General features: G+C 29.7%; 1 protein-coding gene and 1 non-coding gene across 2 annotated transcripts in view; both read left to right on the top strand.

Annotated features, from left to right (window-relative positions):
- Positions 1 to 17,534, top strand: part of Smp_145210 (putative cadherin) — a gene marked incomplete at both ends in the record, with an annotated part of 38,985 nt that overhangs the window by 17,717 nt on the left and 3,734 nt on the right. The window contains 3 exons of the mRNA XM_018789902.1: positions 6,328 to 6,781; positions 10,853 to 10,944; positions 12,617 to 12,994. Of these exons, the coding sequence (XP_018655298.1) occupies positions 6,328 to 6,781; positions 10,853 to 10,944; positions 12,617 to 12,994 (924 nt within the window). The remainder of the gene's footprint in view (positions 1 to 6,327; positions 6,782 to 10,852; positions 10,945 to 12,616; positions 12,995 to 17,534) is intronic.
- On the top strand, positions 4,414 to 4,482 carry Smp_tRNA_00482_Gln_TTG.1.1. The gene has a single exon. It is a non-coding gene (tRNA).

Consider the following 17,534-nt stretch of genomic DNA (forward strand, 5'->3'; position numbering starts at 1 on the left):
TTTTCCTAATTTCCTCTTCAGCTGGAAGCTGGTTTGTCCTCTCCCATGATTTCAATGATACAGTTTAATAATAAAATGTAACCGTCTATGTAGAAGTGGGACATCGAAATAAGGAATTCATAACTGCTGCAAGTATGGTGTAACTTAATGTCTGTAAAACTTATTTTTCAATGTGTTTCTATCCGAATTCATTACATTATTGGATTTGTAGTGTCGTTAGAAATTTGGACTTAAGAATGTCAACTCAGCAATCTTTCTAGAAAGATACTAGTTTTCGATACCTTGCAAAATCTCGTAAATTAGCACTGCAGAAAAGCTTAAAATCAGGACAAAAATAAACTAACTTAATTTTACCTGACTTTTCTGTGGTCTTTCATTTGATCTCACTGTAAAAAAAAACGTTTCCAGCTTAGATAAATTCATCAAACATAGTCTCTATTGAACACCGTAACACAACTAAAAATATCAGATGAGTGTTTTTGTCTATTTTGCCCGATACCGGTGTAAGATATGAACATGAAAATAGAGCCATGGAAACATCACACAAACAACTCACATTATGAAGGATGTTCAGTGAGTATTGAACGAACGCTTAGGGGGAGAAGACCAATTTAGTGTTTAATGCAAATTTACATTGTCTTTGTAAAATAGGAAAAGAATATATAAAGTACTTCATTTCAATATCTTCCATCAATTGTCTCTTACAAACTTCATCGTTCCTTCATTCCTGTTATTATTACAAATAATCTCTGTTTACATCCCTGCTCTCTTCAACTTTATCCTCTCAAATATCTACTTTCAGTCATTCCACTTCTGATTGATATTACATACTACTTATATCTGTTAACATAAGTAGCATACACTGCAATTTGAATTAGCATAAAGCAGAAATGCCTTAGAAACGGTCGCTTTTGATGATTCATGTTAGTCTTTTTTTCAATGTATTTTAATAAATGAAAAATATGAGATCACATAGAACAACTATTTTCACTCCAAATTATTATTTTGCAATCAATTCCAACTTAGTCTCACTACTTAAATAAATAGATAAGTAATAGGGACTGTATTATTCAATAAAAAGTTGATGGAATTTATTACTAAAATCATGCCTATAGGATTACAGGAAAATAACAATGAATTATTTTCTATCTCTCCATTAAATTTGTGTACTCTTATGCTTCAATGACTATTTGGTAATAATACAATAATCACATTAATTGAATTCATAAAAACCTTTAAAATCCATTTTCAATACAAACTAATATCCCAACTGAAGAATCTTTAAACACCACTAATTTTAAACTGAATATGAAGACATTGATTATTTTATTATGGAAAAATAAAACGTATTACTCATTAGTAACAATGATCATAATAAAACGAATAATAACTAACAGCAGAAATAGCCTACAACTTCTAAAATAGATTAGTTGATTAAGAGATATGTACTTTTTACCGATTAACATTCAATTAAATATAAGAAAAGCATCGTTACACTTGCTCTTAAGAAAAAAATTAAAGAGAAAGATGTATAAAGGAAGTCAAAAAAGAAGGATAGTAATAACAACCACGAAATATATAAACGAGAAATAAATAAAATCAATAAAGAAGGACCATTTGTATATATATATATATGGGAACAGTAATGAGAACTAAAGAGCAAATTAATCAATAATCAATATACTTAATTAATTTTTTTAGTTTCCATCACAATTACTAACACTAATTCTCATTTATTTGTTTTGTAATACTTCTTCTAATGTCATTTTCTTCTTAATTACATTCTTTGATCCATTTGTGAGTAAATTATTGTTAATAAATGCAATAAGAGTGCTTTTGAAAGACAAGCCAAATGAGCAAGATTACAAGAATTAAAGAGTATAGAAATAAGATGGATATAATTGAAAAAGTAATGAGATACGAAAATAATACTTTCAATTATTTTTCTGTTTTTTATTTTATTAAAAGGATGTAATGAAAAATGATATTAATAATAATAACGATAATACTAATGTTGACAAAGAAAATAATTTAGGTTGAACAAAACAAATACCATGGTAACGGTGATTTTGTGCCTGAAATGATAAATAAGTTAGTTTATCAATTAAATATAGAGTGGTGCACGTGTTCTAGTTTTGTGTTAAAGAAATGTTACTTTTATGAATCGTTTTGAATTATGAAGAACTGACAATTCAATCCAATAATAAGTGTTCAAGACAACAAATAATGTTGTTCATTCGCATACTGACTTACGAAAAAAAATACCACAGATCGTCGGACATTATTTCATCTTAGTTCAGTTTCCATAATGAACCAATATCAGTCAGATACTATGTTGTAACAAATAATTTCATCATTCTATTTACACTCTACTACTTAAGATTGAATAACTCTATCCTTACATGGGATCCAATGTCGTATTTACAACAAACTTGAACCATAAATTTGGAACTCCATGGTTTAGCTTTTGGATGTTGATCTATTCTCAACATTCTGTAGTCAAAATTAATAGCAATTGATGATATACATCTAACTTCAAACATTGCTTCTCGAATGGAAACTTTAGTACTGTCAAGGTGATTTACAGCTTTCTTTAACTCGTGATGATCAGATGAAGTCTAATTTTTATTTTTAAAATAATCCAGAAAACAAGAAAGATTTTGCATTCTGTTTCTTTTTTTATAATTAAACATTCCATGATTCATTAGTCTTTCAAACAATTGTACCAATGTAAAACATCCTAAACTGTAGATATATGCTTTGATGCTATTGAAAATACTTTTACTAGTTCATTTGATCAAAGAACTTTTCGAAATATTTCTATTTTCTATACATTTGTTCCATTGATATTATATACATTCTTTAACAAACAGTCTCTCAGTTATACATTCCTCATAAAACTAGTCTATATTTCATTATGATGACAGAAAAAATGTGACAATTAATTTATTTTTTATTGTAATAATCATTACTGTAATATTAGTATAGAAAACGGATAAGTTTTAATCTTAACAAATACCCTAGTATACTTACACCTGTCACCCCTCGTTGAGGAGTATAGGCCACTCACCAGTATTCTCCATTCAATCCCAGTTCTGGGCACTTAGTATACAGTTAGATTCTAATTTAGTTTAATTGATAAACCAATAATAGGAAGATAAAAATGTTTATTTTGTACTTTTTTAGAATAATTCCAATACTGTTATAAGTACATTATTGTTTAATCTGTCATATGTGAGAAATATGACAGTTAAAAAGAAAGTATCAGTTTACATCAACAGAAACATAATAAGGCAATAATAATAATAATAGTAAACTAATTATATATGATCAACTCACTATAATTTAATTATGATTAAATATCATAATATCTTGGCAAAAAAAACATGGAATAATTCCCTGATGCATTTTTCATTATAATGATCACTATCATTACTACTGATAAGTATTCTAGTAGATTCGTTCATTCACTCATACTTATTAAGTTAAAATGCTTATAAAGATAAACAAGTAAGAAAAAAAAGTTTACCAGTTTAACAAGACAAGAATAGTTCCTAACTGATTAATTATTTATTATTATTATGGTTTCCATATGTTGTTTTCATTTTGTCTCACTTAGTTCATATGCATATATATAGAAACTTGCCAAAACATTATTGATATTGATAGTAGATTGATATCATATTTCATTAGAAATTATTCGGTTCTTTTTCAGTGATGAAATAATGTTAAATTATTTTTGACAGATTTTCGATCATATATATATATATATATATATATATATATATATATATATATATGCCCCTTAGAGATGTTAGTAGGCTTTATGAACAATATAGGCTTACACATGCCTTCTGATTATGTATTCAGTCAGATTAGAAAGTCATCTTCTGAAACAAGTACGGTCAGTGTGTATCTTTAGATAACGGTAGCGGAAAAAAGGTCAAATAAAATAGATGGGAATCAATAAGGATGAGTTCTTAAATAGGAAACACTGAAATGCTGATTTGATGATACAATAAATAACGCCACTAATATAGTTAACTGAATAATCATAATTTAAAGCAATTAATCTCTTTGATAAGTTTCGATAGTGTAATAAGAAGACGAAGATTATCAGAACTATGTGATATATATTGGCCCAATACATTTCAAAAAATCTGATTACATATATACGTGTTAAGAACATTTATATATAAAAATAAAAGGTCAAATAGACGGGAAATGGGGGTAAGAGTAGACAAGGATAATAATAATAAAGTGAAAACAATTTGACACCTAATCACTCTGGATAATAAGCTAATATTACCAAGGTAGGTTTAAGGTGAGAACAAACTGTTTTTGAATACACAAAGGGGGTTTAAATTTTCGTATGGCTAAGGCTTCAATAAACCTTAGTATACGCTATCAGAACTCAGTGGCCGAGTGGATAACGCGATGGCGTTTGAAGCGAAAGGTACTGGGTTCGAGTTCCAGATTGAAGATCAACTCTGAGATGCAGGTACATCCAGCTTACGATTCCGAAATAGGACGAGACGCTGGCCACTATCCATCTTTGCTTACCTTGGTTGTGAATTTAAGCTATATCGAGGCAATACTCACAGTATGCACATATGCCAATTAGAAACTGACCAGTTGCAGTCCTAAAAACATCAATGGGAAGATCCAAACAAACAGTACTAAGTAAATTTCTTAGTATACACCCTTTTACACTTTTATACAACACTACAAAAGCCAAGTTAAGATCAATCTTATGGCCTGTTTCGATTATAAGTTTGACTGTAGAAGATGATGGATGGATCATAACTGGGCTCTAAAAAGGTACACATTAATAAAAGCGATCAAATGTAAATATATTAAATTTAATTCCGACTAATTAACTGTAGTAAGATGAGATTGTATATGAAATAAATCAGTGTATATTTGCTTTAAATTATTTGATTAGAGTTTAAAACGTTACAGAATATATTTAAAGACAGCTAACTACATTCCAGGTTATAATTTTATGCCTCATCTGAATGGTCACACATTAGAAAAAGGGAAATTGCTTAACGAAAAGAAAACCTTAGTTTATATGGAATATCCTACAGGCAAGTGCACAGCTCTCTTTCATCTGAAATAGAAATTTATTAAAATGCAATCAATGGTACACAACTGTGTTCCAGGTAAAGTTAAGGTAAATGTTGAAGAGGGTATCAATAAAATATAAGATCGTTCAGCTTTATTTAAAAAAATCCATACACGAAATCGTAGCTGCGTTACCTGTCTGTTTGTAACATATTATATCAGTTCGTCATCCATTTGTGAATTTAACGAAGCAGTCAATGAAAATCAATTATCTTTATCAAATCCAAAATCATTTGTCGCACTAACTCTACCATCTGAATACAAGACGACAATGAATGGAACTTCCTTCTACATCACAGCATATCATATGAAAAACGAGTCTTAAAATATTTTACAACTCAGAATTTGGAATAGTTCATGGTGTTATCAATGGTAGGGGTGGTAGAACAGTCAATACCTTATCACTTTTGTTAACTCAGATATACCCAATTGCCAGTAAAATATCCATAGGTTTGCATTCTAATGAACAATGAAAGTAGAAATTCGCATGTGTGCGTGTTTAATGAATTGAACGAACTGCACTTGGATTCAAATCTAATAATCTATTGACTAATTACGAACATTCAGCCCTAATAACACTTTTACAAGCACATTTAAATAAATTACAATAAGGTTGTTTTTTTCATGTGAGAAAAGGTATGCGTAAGAGACTACAGAATTCACTGAACCTTCAAGAATGCTATAAGACAGTTGATAACTTTTCAAATCCGTTAATTAAAAACATCTGATTTTATGCTGTCTGCGGATGTTAAAACAACGTTTATAAGTTTAATGGAGTTATCATGCTAAGTTGAAAAAATGTAGGAATCAAAGTATTAACAATTTATGTTTAAGACACCTGGTTCTGGAGACCCATAAGAAATACATATTGCAGAGATTGAACATCGACATCAAAAGTCCCGCTGTCGTAATAACCAATGGTGGAAATGCTTAAGTCAACCAAAAAAATTTGGTTCAATCTGAAAGGTTTTGTATATCACGTGTAAATGCACAACATTACATTCATCAGGTTTAATCATATCCGAGTTTTCATTAGTTTATTGACTACTCTAGACGATTAATCGGTGATTAGTAAATGCTCACATTCAGTTAAAATTAATTCCAGTTCACAAAAGTGACTTTTATTACTGATGATTAATTTTAGAGTGGAAAACTTTATTCTAATTACTATTTTTATTTTTACAATCTCTATATTTTTAGGTCCATTTCACAGTGATCATTCGTAGTGATCCAAATCTTAGGATATCAGAAAGAAAGAATAATAATCATCGTTCGGATCAGTTAGGTATAGATTATTTAACAGAAAAACAGTCAAATTTTGATCAGAACAAATTACACAATGATTTGACAAACAATAATTTCAATTATGGTGAACGTGATAGATTAAATAAAGATTATCTACACAGATCGTTAAATCTTGATGGCAGTGCTAATTCTGGATTATTATATCCTTCAGGACTATCAACATCAGTGTCTACATCACAACAATACAAATTAAATCATTCTAAATCGTATGGATCTGCGCAACAAACAATAATAATTATTGTGATGGCTTCGATTGCTGGAGTGTTATGTGTTTTGTTATTAGTAGCTATTGTTTTAACAAAACGTTGTACATTTGATACTGTATCAACATCAATAGCAAACGCAAAAGGTACGTTTAAATATTACCAAATATATAATAACAATGATATTTAAAAACCCGGCCTCATAGATTCAAAGTATATTCTATTGTGTTATACTAATAAATAACAAATGTTCTTCTAAGTGTACTTAAGATCAGGTTTACCCCTAATTAGACTAGATCACTTTGATAAATAAAATTAATACAATCATTGTGTACCATAAGCACAACCAAATATGAATTCATATTATAAATAAATCCTGATATTTAATAGTTCAAATTAAAATCTAAGTTTTATCTTATCATAAACTAGTTATATTTTATAGTTGAATTCATGAATCAATTGGAGCTAGATCACCATGGAAAACATGGAAGCACTGGATGACCGTTTCGTCCTATTGTGGGACTCCTCATCAGTGCGCATCCACGATCCCGCCTCGCGAGTTATGTTTTCTCATAAACCAATGAATGAACTTATTCTCGACTTTAATCCAAATCAAAAAAACACTATGAATATGGAAACCTATCCAGTATATAGTACTAATGTTATATGATTCGAAGACATTTTTTTTCTTATTAATTTTTACAATTTTTAAGAGTAATGAATTTGTAAAGATAATATTAATCATTTTGACTGGATCACTATAGTAGAATAAATGTTTATAGATATAACTTATGTCATATATCAAATTATATCATAAAAACTATTTATGTATATAATGAAATAGACAATATATTTCTCAATTTATCGTTGTTAATTATATATCTATATGCTAATCTTCTCTGTATCGTCCCAATTGTAGTATATGCACCGTTGAAGCAAGTACCTAGTAAATCATTAGAAATGTCTAATTACCAGATTTGAATTTAGAATCTTTTTTTATTCAATTTGAAACATCCATTAACTTACAAATTGTTTATATCACTCTATTGTATGTCATGACTGTAAATACGTAGCAACAAATCATAAATTGAATATTTATGTATCATAAATTATTGACAATATTTTTTTTATTACGTAATGTTGATTTCGGTATATCAAGAATAGCGATTCATATATATATCGATTATTAGAAGTAAAAAGACATTCATAGTCCACTAAACCTTTCTTTTTATCACGATTCACATTGATCATATGCTTTGCAATATATGTAAAGTATTCTTGGAAAACGTAGTGCTCAACTTTTATCGTTTGATTAGGTCAGTCAGTCAGCTACAACGTAGGACCAGGCACATATATGCATCGTCACAAGTGCCCATACTTTGTTAGCACAACAAGATGACCGCGGGATTCATAGAAGTAGTTAATTTAATGGTGGTAATATTAAAAGAAAGATTGCTTATAAGGATATAGTATGGGAAGGAGGATAGATATGAAGCAATTTTATTCTCAAGGTTTAAGGGAAGATAGAAAGTGTATACACCTACGCTATTGTGATCGATTCCGAGCCATATTACCTAGAGTCTCCAACCATTGTTACGATAGTCGTTTGATTAAACATCATTACTACTACTACTACTACTAATAAAAATAATAATAATAATGATAATAATAATGTGATTATATCCTGAAAAATAATTTCAAAATGCATTCTAACTTACAAGCATAATCAGGTTGGTATAGAAAGCAATGTATCATGTAAAGGACAGAAATATATGATTAAATAATTTTAAATTATGCGGCCTATAAATTGTTTTCTATGGACATTTGTCACAATCATTACTGTCATAATGAAGTGGTGATTGGGAACCATCAATTCCTAGTACTGAGACTAGGACAGCCTGTTAATATATGAATAGGATTACTTCCGGTGCCGTTACAGTGTAATTGTAGTCATCTATAATTACTTTAGATCATCAAACAAGCAATTACTTCACTAATAAATAACTAATAAAACAGTTAAGAGTGTAATCAGAAAAATTATAATCAATTTTCCCTATCTAATTTATCCATGACAATTTTTTTTCTAAATTGCTCTAAGATATTATATAACCAACCAATCCTTGAAATGACATAAAAAACCATGCCAAGTTTCAAATTTATCGATCAAACAAGCATAAAGTTTATTTGAAAACAGTTCTTTCAGATAACGCTAATTTAGTTTGCAAGAATTTGACATAGAAAGTATGCACTCATTTAAGCATAACCGTGATCTACTGAACTTTAATGGTCAGTTCTGTTCACATTCTCATTAAGTTATCTATTTTGTCAGTACTTACATTTTCACTGAACTAGTTACTGTATTACCCTTCGTAACTTTGGATTCTAGATTGTGATGGCTTTACTTAAGAATTTACATCTGTCTAGTATAAACAAGATAACATATATCTTGCATTTACCTTGAAAGAGTATGATAGATGTTCTGTAAAAATAGATTGTAGTGTTACAGTAATGAACAAAGGTAGTCAGAGGTCCTTTGAATTTTGACAAAACATTGGGCTTCTGCTGTGAATTCAAGATGTAAGTTTAGTCACTTCGCAAGTCAGATGTCTCGTAGCTAAATATTTTGTTCTCTTTATTTGCTACATGTCAGATCTTAAAGGTAGTAAATTCAATAGCTTACTCAGTAAAGATGTGTAATAAACATTAAAAATGGTTCCACAGCCTTAGGTTAATATAATTAGAAGCAATAACAAAGTTATGTTGTGATATGTGCTACTTATATCAACAGATATAAGTAGTATGTAACACCATTCGAAAGTGGAGTGCTTAGCAACAGAAGGTCGAGAAGATGGAATAGAAGAGAACGGGACCAGAGAGTGGCTGTTGTGGAAATGATGGGACAACAAAGTCTGAGATAATTGATGGATGTTTTGCAAATGAAGCGTTGAACGTATGGTATTCATATTTTACCAAGACCTTTGGTTATCGTTTAAAGATCCCCATCATATTAAAAGACTAATATTTGAACGAAGAATATTCTTTTCGATAAATTCTCTTCAGGTTCTACAATTATATATCCAACATTTGGTAATCCTTGCTTGTATTCACCTTCACTATATGCCCCTCTGAAACACTGTTTAAAGAGAATTCAGGGAGAAATAAGTATCTTAAATGTCAGTCAAATTATCAGCTATTACGAGAATTGGAAATTGTAATTAATTAGCCTTTTATTTTACAGTGATGACTTTGACACTTCGTGTATAGATGAATATTACATTAATTTAACTGTTTTGCAGTTTTTTATTAAATAATAAAACTTCCTCTGTTCCTAATTTACCTATTCACCTATTATTATTGTCAAACATTATTTCATATCAGTCTTGTTAGTTGATAACGGTAAAGTGCCAACTAGGTTTTCTAGTTTATGTTGATGAGTCAAACATTTTTATACAAGTTTCATTTAATTTTTGAAAACACAACTGTAACTATGTTGTCAATCGATAAAATATTTGAGATACGAAGCTGCATTGAAAACTCTCCCCGATTTACAGTCATCAGTAGTATATTTAGTAATAATAGTTTCAGTAGTACTCGGAATGGAATAATTTTGGGAGTATCAATAATCCTTGAAAAGATTTCTCAAAGTATACCAGAATATGTTATAATTTGAGGAAAAATGGGTGGTGACTAGCAGTGGAATCCAAGACGACTGTTTCTTCTTGTTTCAGACTCATTAGCTGGATGTGCCTGCATTCCACCATTGGCATTCACTCCGGGACAACATCAAAATCAAATGCCATCACGTTATGCACTTAACTAATAAATTCAGATGCACCTCACAAGTGAATTACAGAATATTTTGTTTGTTGTTTCACAAAGAAAGTCAGAAGCTAATTGTTTAACTTAAACAATTTATGTCATGGCATTTTCTATCTGAAAAATGAAGAATAAACTACGTAAATAATTGGACTTCTTTTCAGCTTTTAATAGATAACACTTCATATCGTTTCGACTTTTAATTAAATAGACAATCTCTACTTATCATCTTTCATGTTTCCAACGTATAATATATACTAATATGTTCATTAATGAAATGCATTGATTAGTCTACTCGTTAATACATGCATTATGTTCTAAATCAAATGCAGAAAAAAGAATAAGTTATACATTATCCTTAAAACAAAAAATTGAAGCTTTACACGTTTCTAACATTACAGATTTTAATAAAGAAGAACCAAATAATCAAAATGAGTCAGCTGTTGGGATGAAATGCCCCAGTTCAACTAGTTCATCACCATCCAAAACAAAGGTAAGTATAACAATACTTAATTGACTTTTATAGCATAATTATAGTGATGTGTTTCTGAAATCTTTCTTGAATGGATAAGATCATAAATTTCAATGTACAAATTAATCTTATTTCAGTTTTTAATGAACTAATTGTTTTATGGCTTCTCTTTTACATGCTTACGTATATCACTTTTATCATCTCTGTTTTCATTATTTTTATTATATCAACAATTTACGGTATTGCACGATATTGCGAAACCGTCTTCCATCGCCTTCGGTGGGTAACTGCTTTACACTCAGCATGGATTAGCTTCACTGGTCACAGCTTTCCATACTAGATCGAAACGGCCATCCAGTGCTATCAAACTTTTAATAGTGGTCTAAAATTGATCAGTTCAATCGAAATTCAACAATCTCTACAACTTTATACTGATATTATACGGTATTATTTGATAGCTAGCACTGTTTACCACTGTCCATTTAATTTTTTTACAAGTAGTTCCCAAGAATATATAAGCGATAAAAGCTAACCTTACATTTAACAGTGTACATCAACCACCTATTGTAATACTATTTACATACTGAGTAAATACTTATGTCAAGATGGGTTTTCAGATGTTTTTAACTGGAATTTACGATACACGGAACCAACCAAGTTATGAGTTGGACGGTAACTTACAGGTGACATCGGACAAGGGTTGGCTACTTTCTCCAATTTAATAATGCTTTCATCATGAACTGATATCACTTTGCAGATGAATATAAACTAAGTGACAGTGGTTAGTTATTTTATCCAATCATAAAACTCCTGATTAGATTACATCCTCGACCTTATAATGGATTCTAATGAAGACTTAAATATGAACAGCTAAATGTAACACACCAGCCTCCGGATTAGACAGTCATAAATTTGACACAAAACATATAACATTGTCAAATTCATTAATACATGCCTCATTTTTGGCCTTTGTAAAATATTATAATAATTATGGACTTATAACTGTAGAGCCTGATGATGAAGTTATTGAAAACAAAACGGATTGTGGATGCGTAATGTTGTGAAATCTCTTACCCCCTAGGTGTCTGTAATTTTCCATTCTACATCAGTATACTATGACAATTATGAAACTAGTTATGTACAGAGCTAAGAAAAAGAAAGAACTATATTGTAACACATCTGTCATACAGAAGAATGAAGCAAATATTTAATACCTATCATTTTTAAGAATAGCCAATAATATTATAATTACCAAAGACTTTAGTACCTATTGACTTGTTAATGGCTTACAAGACCCGAATTTAATGATCCTTTACGTTAAAGTTTTAGAAAGATCCAACATAACGAACCTTAAGGCATTTTTAACAGTTTGAAATTCAGTGCATTCAACAATCAATAGACATATCAATATTAACCTAGTTTATGAAATAATGAAAGATTTCTTTACTCTCTTAGCCTCTTTAGAAATTAAAAAAAATATATCTAATATCATAGCTCATAGATTATATTTATGTTTTTAGTGATTTTCCTTCGATATTATTCCCCTCTATCAACAAACGCTTTGTATTCAAGGTTAATAATGATTTCCTTTATTAAGAAACGATCTATAAGCAAATTTGATATGTAATTTCATTATATAATTGCTTTATTTTTCTTCATAACCCTCGTTTTTTATTGATACTGTTTATTTTAGACTTTTCATTCATTTCCCGTAAATATTCATCATATTCACTCAAATCCTGATTATTATGCAAAAGAAATGATCTATCATCATCCTGTTGGACTTGCATCAAGTGAAACACCTTATGATATTTCACTTGAAACTATGAAACCACCTAACACTGTAACATTTTTAAACAACTACACACCATTTGTTCCTTTAAATTTAAGATCAAACAATACTCAACTAAGAGCTATATCAATGAATTCTCCACAAACTAGACGGATACAATGTCAAATTCCAATTGAAAATGATTTATATCAAGAACAAAAATCTACAATTAAATCCACTACATGTCATAATCCTTGGTCCCAATCATATTCACCAACAAAAAATCAAACTTATATGCAAGTAAATTTAACGAATAAAGAAATTTCACCAATCAAAAATTCTTTTCAACATACAAAATCTAATGAAAACTTTTCACAAAGTATTTATCAAACTATTGATACACGACTTTTAAAATATTCTCAATTCAGCACAACACCAACTAATTCTATAATTAATACTAATATAATTGGTTTAACTACACCTACAATGAAACGTGATCATTCAAATAAACTACATGATTTAAATAATAATAATAATAATAGTAATAATAGTAATAGTAATAATAATAGTAGTAGTAACATTAATGGCGGGAAAGTACATTTTAATAAAACAAAATTAAAATTATTACCAAAAGAACATTTTCAACAAATTAATGATAATTTACAATTTACAAAAAATGATAATAATAATAATAATAATAATTTAGAAATTAATGAATTAATGAAACCATTATTACAAAGAGTTAATTCTGAACGATCATCATCTTATTTTCAAACTAGTTTTGTGTAAATAATCAATAATCGATTATCAGTACTACTATTATTATTAGTAGTAGTACTATTATTATTATTGTTTATCATTGAGGATACATACAAATGTACTTACTTATTCATCTTTTTCAAGGTTATTTATATTCAATTTGTTTATGTTCACTTTATGATCATTCAATTTTCAAGAAGATAAAGACAAACTATAATATATATATATATACTACTCATGATTAATATTATGCAGTTCCTAAGGAAACTGTAGGCTCTATGTTTGTACATGTTAGTTGCGTATGTAATAATTTACATTAGATGTTACAAGTAAAAGTGATATTCAGTAAATTGCCATTGTACATATAATTAACTATTATTATTATTATTCTGATGTGTAATTTATCCCTATGCATTTAATTATGAGAACTAATGATTAGGTTTATTTTTTATCTCTTTATACAAAAAAATCATTATAAATGGTTTTTAACACATTTATCATACTATAATTATGGAAGTGATGATCTGAAATGTTTAACCACAATGTGAAACTTATTGTTTCAATGATAATAATAATAATAATAATAGTAACGTTACTTATCTACAATATGTTTATAAATATACTTAGATATGATATTTTATTCATTCTGTATCAGTATATAGTATTTTATGAAACTGTTTCGGTGAGACTTTAATTTATAGACGATCTTTGAGTGACCCTAAAGTGGCCTTGAGAATGTTTACCTACCGACCAGGGCTACATGAGGGTTTTAAACCTATGGTAAGGTTAAGGATTGTGATTTACAGTTGATAGTTAAGCAAAGGGATTAGATTTAGGGTTTTCATCATGAACTGACATCAGTTAAAATACCAAGACGATATTTAATCAAATGGATAAAGAATTTCGCACCGAAATCCAAGACCTGTTATTATAAATCTGATTGGCTCGTCCACAAATTATAATCTCGCCACTGTTTTTATTAGTGTTTTCTTCGAAAATTACAAGTGAAGTTCAAAGTTTAGATATGACAGTATGAAGGGAGAAATACTTCTTAATCTTAGTTTTGTGACCAATGTTATTCAATTAAAAACGTTCATCTGTGATATTATAAAGGGAATTATGTGCATCAAACATCTAAGATATGTTGGACGAAGGTGAACAAATCACTTGAACTTTGAAAGCCATAAAATGAACAAAATTCAAATAATGTACGAGTAAATGAATCATATAATCAAGGTCATTTGCCGCTTGTTCTAGTCAGTCTGATAACTTATAAATATGCAAGAGCTGCTAACACTATTACTAATCTTTTGACAATAAACTTTCTTACTTAATCTTCTCTTTCTGAGCAGCTGGTTGGTCAAACTTTGGGAATGTAATTTTGGGTAACACATGCTTCTTTACAAATTCTTAATAACTTATCTAGCAATGAAATTTTAGATTTTATTACTGAAGAGGTCCCGATAATCACCTCTAAAATTAAATTTGACAACTTATCACTATATCTTAGCTTTAAAAAGTCTTTGAGGAGAATGGTAAACTAAATTTGTAGACAGTGCCTAACAAAGACCAACAGAATTATATCTATGGGAACAAATGTAATTCCCGTAATGATGTATATGTGGGTAAGACGTCATGGTTATTGAATGTAAGGGTGAACCATTGTAAACTTTGTTTAGAACAGATTCCTAAATCCTCAGAACACCGATAAAAAAACTAGAAAACAAGTCGGAAATAACATTAAATTAAATATAGACCGGACTTACAAATCGTTTCAGTGATACAAGGTTTTGTTTAGTATGCAGAGAGATTGACGGCTGAAATTCTGCACACCTAAGAAAATCCAAACAATATAAATAAGAGAGATGGAATTCAATTTGGTATTCTATTAAAAATAATAATTTATAAATAAATGTGAATTTTATTTTACATTTTACTTCTCTTAATTGTCATTATGTCAGCCAGTCAGCTACAACGTAGGACCAGGCACATATATCTATCGGTCCAAGTTACCACACCTCATTAGCACAACAAAACGAACACTAAGATTCATAGAAGTAGTCACTTCAGTGGTAGTAATATATAAGCGAAAAATTGCATACAAGTATGTAATACAGACAGAAAGAATTAGTTCGTAGAAAGAGAGATAGAAAGTAATTTTAATCTCACGGTTTAAGGGAAGACAAAGAGTGTATACACCTACACCATTGTGATCGATTCTGAGCCATTTCTTAACATATTGATTACATGTAATTCTGATTTGTTGAGAAAATTTTAAGTATGAATTCAGAATACGCATACTGTAAAAGGGTTCTACAGATATAAACTTTAGAATAGGTCTATCATTAAGTTAACAAAACCTATGGTGCACATACAAAGTTCAGTCATGCATCAATATTCGACATTGTTTATCTAAAATATCAGTATGAAGTTGTGGAGATTCTTAAGATTTTGATTAGGATCATGAATCGATTGGTGCTTGACCACCAGTAGTTTAGAAATTAGGGGGTTCGTGCGCGAGACCGACGGCCCTAGGTTCCTGCGAGCGAGATCATGGATACGCGCTGCTGAGGAGTCTCATACTAGGGCGAAACGGTCGTCCAGCGTTTATCTAAAATATATGAATATTCTTTCTTTTTGATGTTTCGAGTTTAGGATCATAAAAGAATGTGAAAAATTAAAACTATTGGTGAGATTGAAATTATTTTATCAAACAGAAGACAATATTATTAGAAAATCATCAATCTTGCAATGTAATTTGTCGTATTTTAGTATCTGCTATTATACATAATATTAGATTGATAGTCATTAAGATTTTCTGTAACAAACTGTTGCTATTCACCGTTACATTAAAAGCAAATTATATAAGTCAATCAGTTGCTTATATTTTACTGGGATGAAAATGTAGCTGAAATTCGTTTTTTTCTACTGTGGTAACTTACACCTCACAAAATATTTCCATGCACAAAATAAATAATTCTACTAGTTAGTTTGATAGGATTACACTAATTATGGTTCTAGCTTTCAATCTTGTCATTAGAATATTACATTAATTACATTAATCGAGCCAAGCAGTCTCAAAACTCAAACCCATGGAAGCACACTGAACTGTTAGCAAATTAGCAGTTATTAATTAAATTCCGAAGAACATTTCGAAATCTTTCAGTGTTTGCGAAGTTCACTGAGTGTATTTGTAGTGGCTTGGCTTCGAAATAATTATTTAGACTCCATTTATCAATCACCATGATAACCATTATCAAATAAATAATAAAGATGTATGTATTCAGAAGACAACATAACGCGCCGACTACAGATCATTATTGGATTGAATAGACTACAAAACCACAAGAACATCAACCGAATTCGAGCACAAAAATTAATGAGCACAAGCAAGCGAATTAGGATTCAATAAGGGATGGAACGATGAGTCGAGTCAATTAGGAGGATTCAAGCGGATATTCATATGGGAAAACCAATAATTCATCGAGCGATTTAAGCAACTAATATTAAAGATAGAGAGAAGGATATGTGAGTAGACTGTCATATGTGATCAAGCGTATATGTTCATGTAGACATGGTAATTATATTAATAATACAAAGATATCGACAAATTGTTACTATTGGAATAACACTATCTGTCGAATAATTTAATTGAAGAGTTTAACAAAATTATCCCTAAACAAATTTAAATGTAGGGGATGTGTTATATGATATAACTTCATAGTCATCATCTCCGCATTGTCATAGTCAAATAACCCCAGAAAACTAGGAAACAGTGGATAGCTGTTTCATCATAGAGTGAAACTCGGTAGTGTTCATCCATAGTCACACCTCGTTTGCACAACAACAGGAGCACCAAATTTATAGTAGTAATATATGGTAGTAATATATAAGAGAAAGATTGCATATAAAGATAGAATACAGACAGAAAGAATTAATTCGTAGAAAGAAAAGTATAAAAAATATTTTAATCTTACGGTTTAAGGGAAGACAAAGAGTTTATACACCTACACCATCGTGATCGATTCTGGGCCATGTTACCCAGAGTCTCCAACCATTGCTTACGATAGTACCTTCAAAG

Source organism: Schistosoma mansoni, chromosome W, assembly GCF_000237925.1.
Source record: "Schistosoma mansoni strain Puerto Rico chromosome W, complete genome".
In the NCBI taxonomy this organism is placed as follows: Eukaryota; Metazoa; Platyhelminthes; class Trematoda; order Strigeidida; family Schistosomatidae; genus Schistosoma; species Schistosoma mansoni.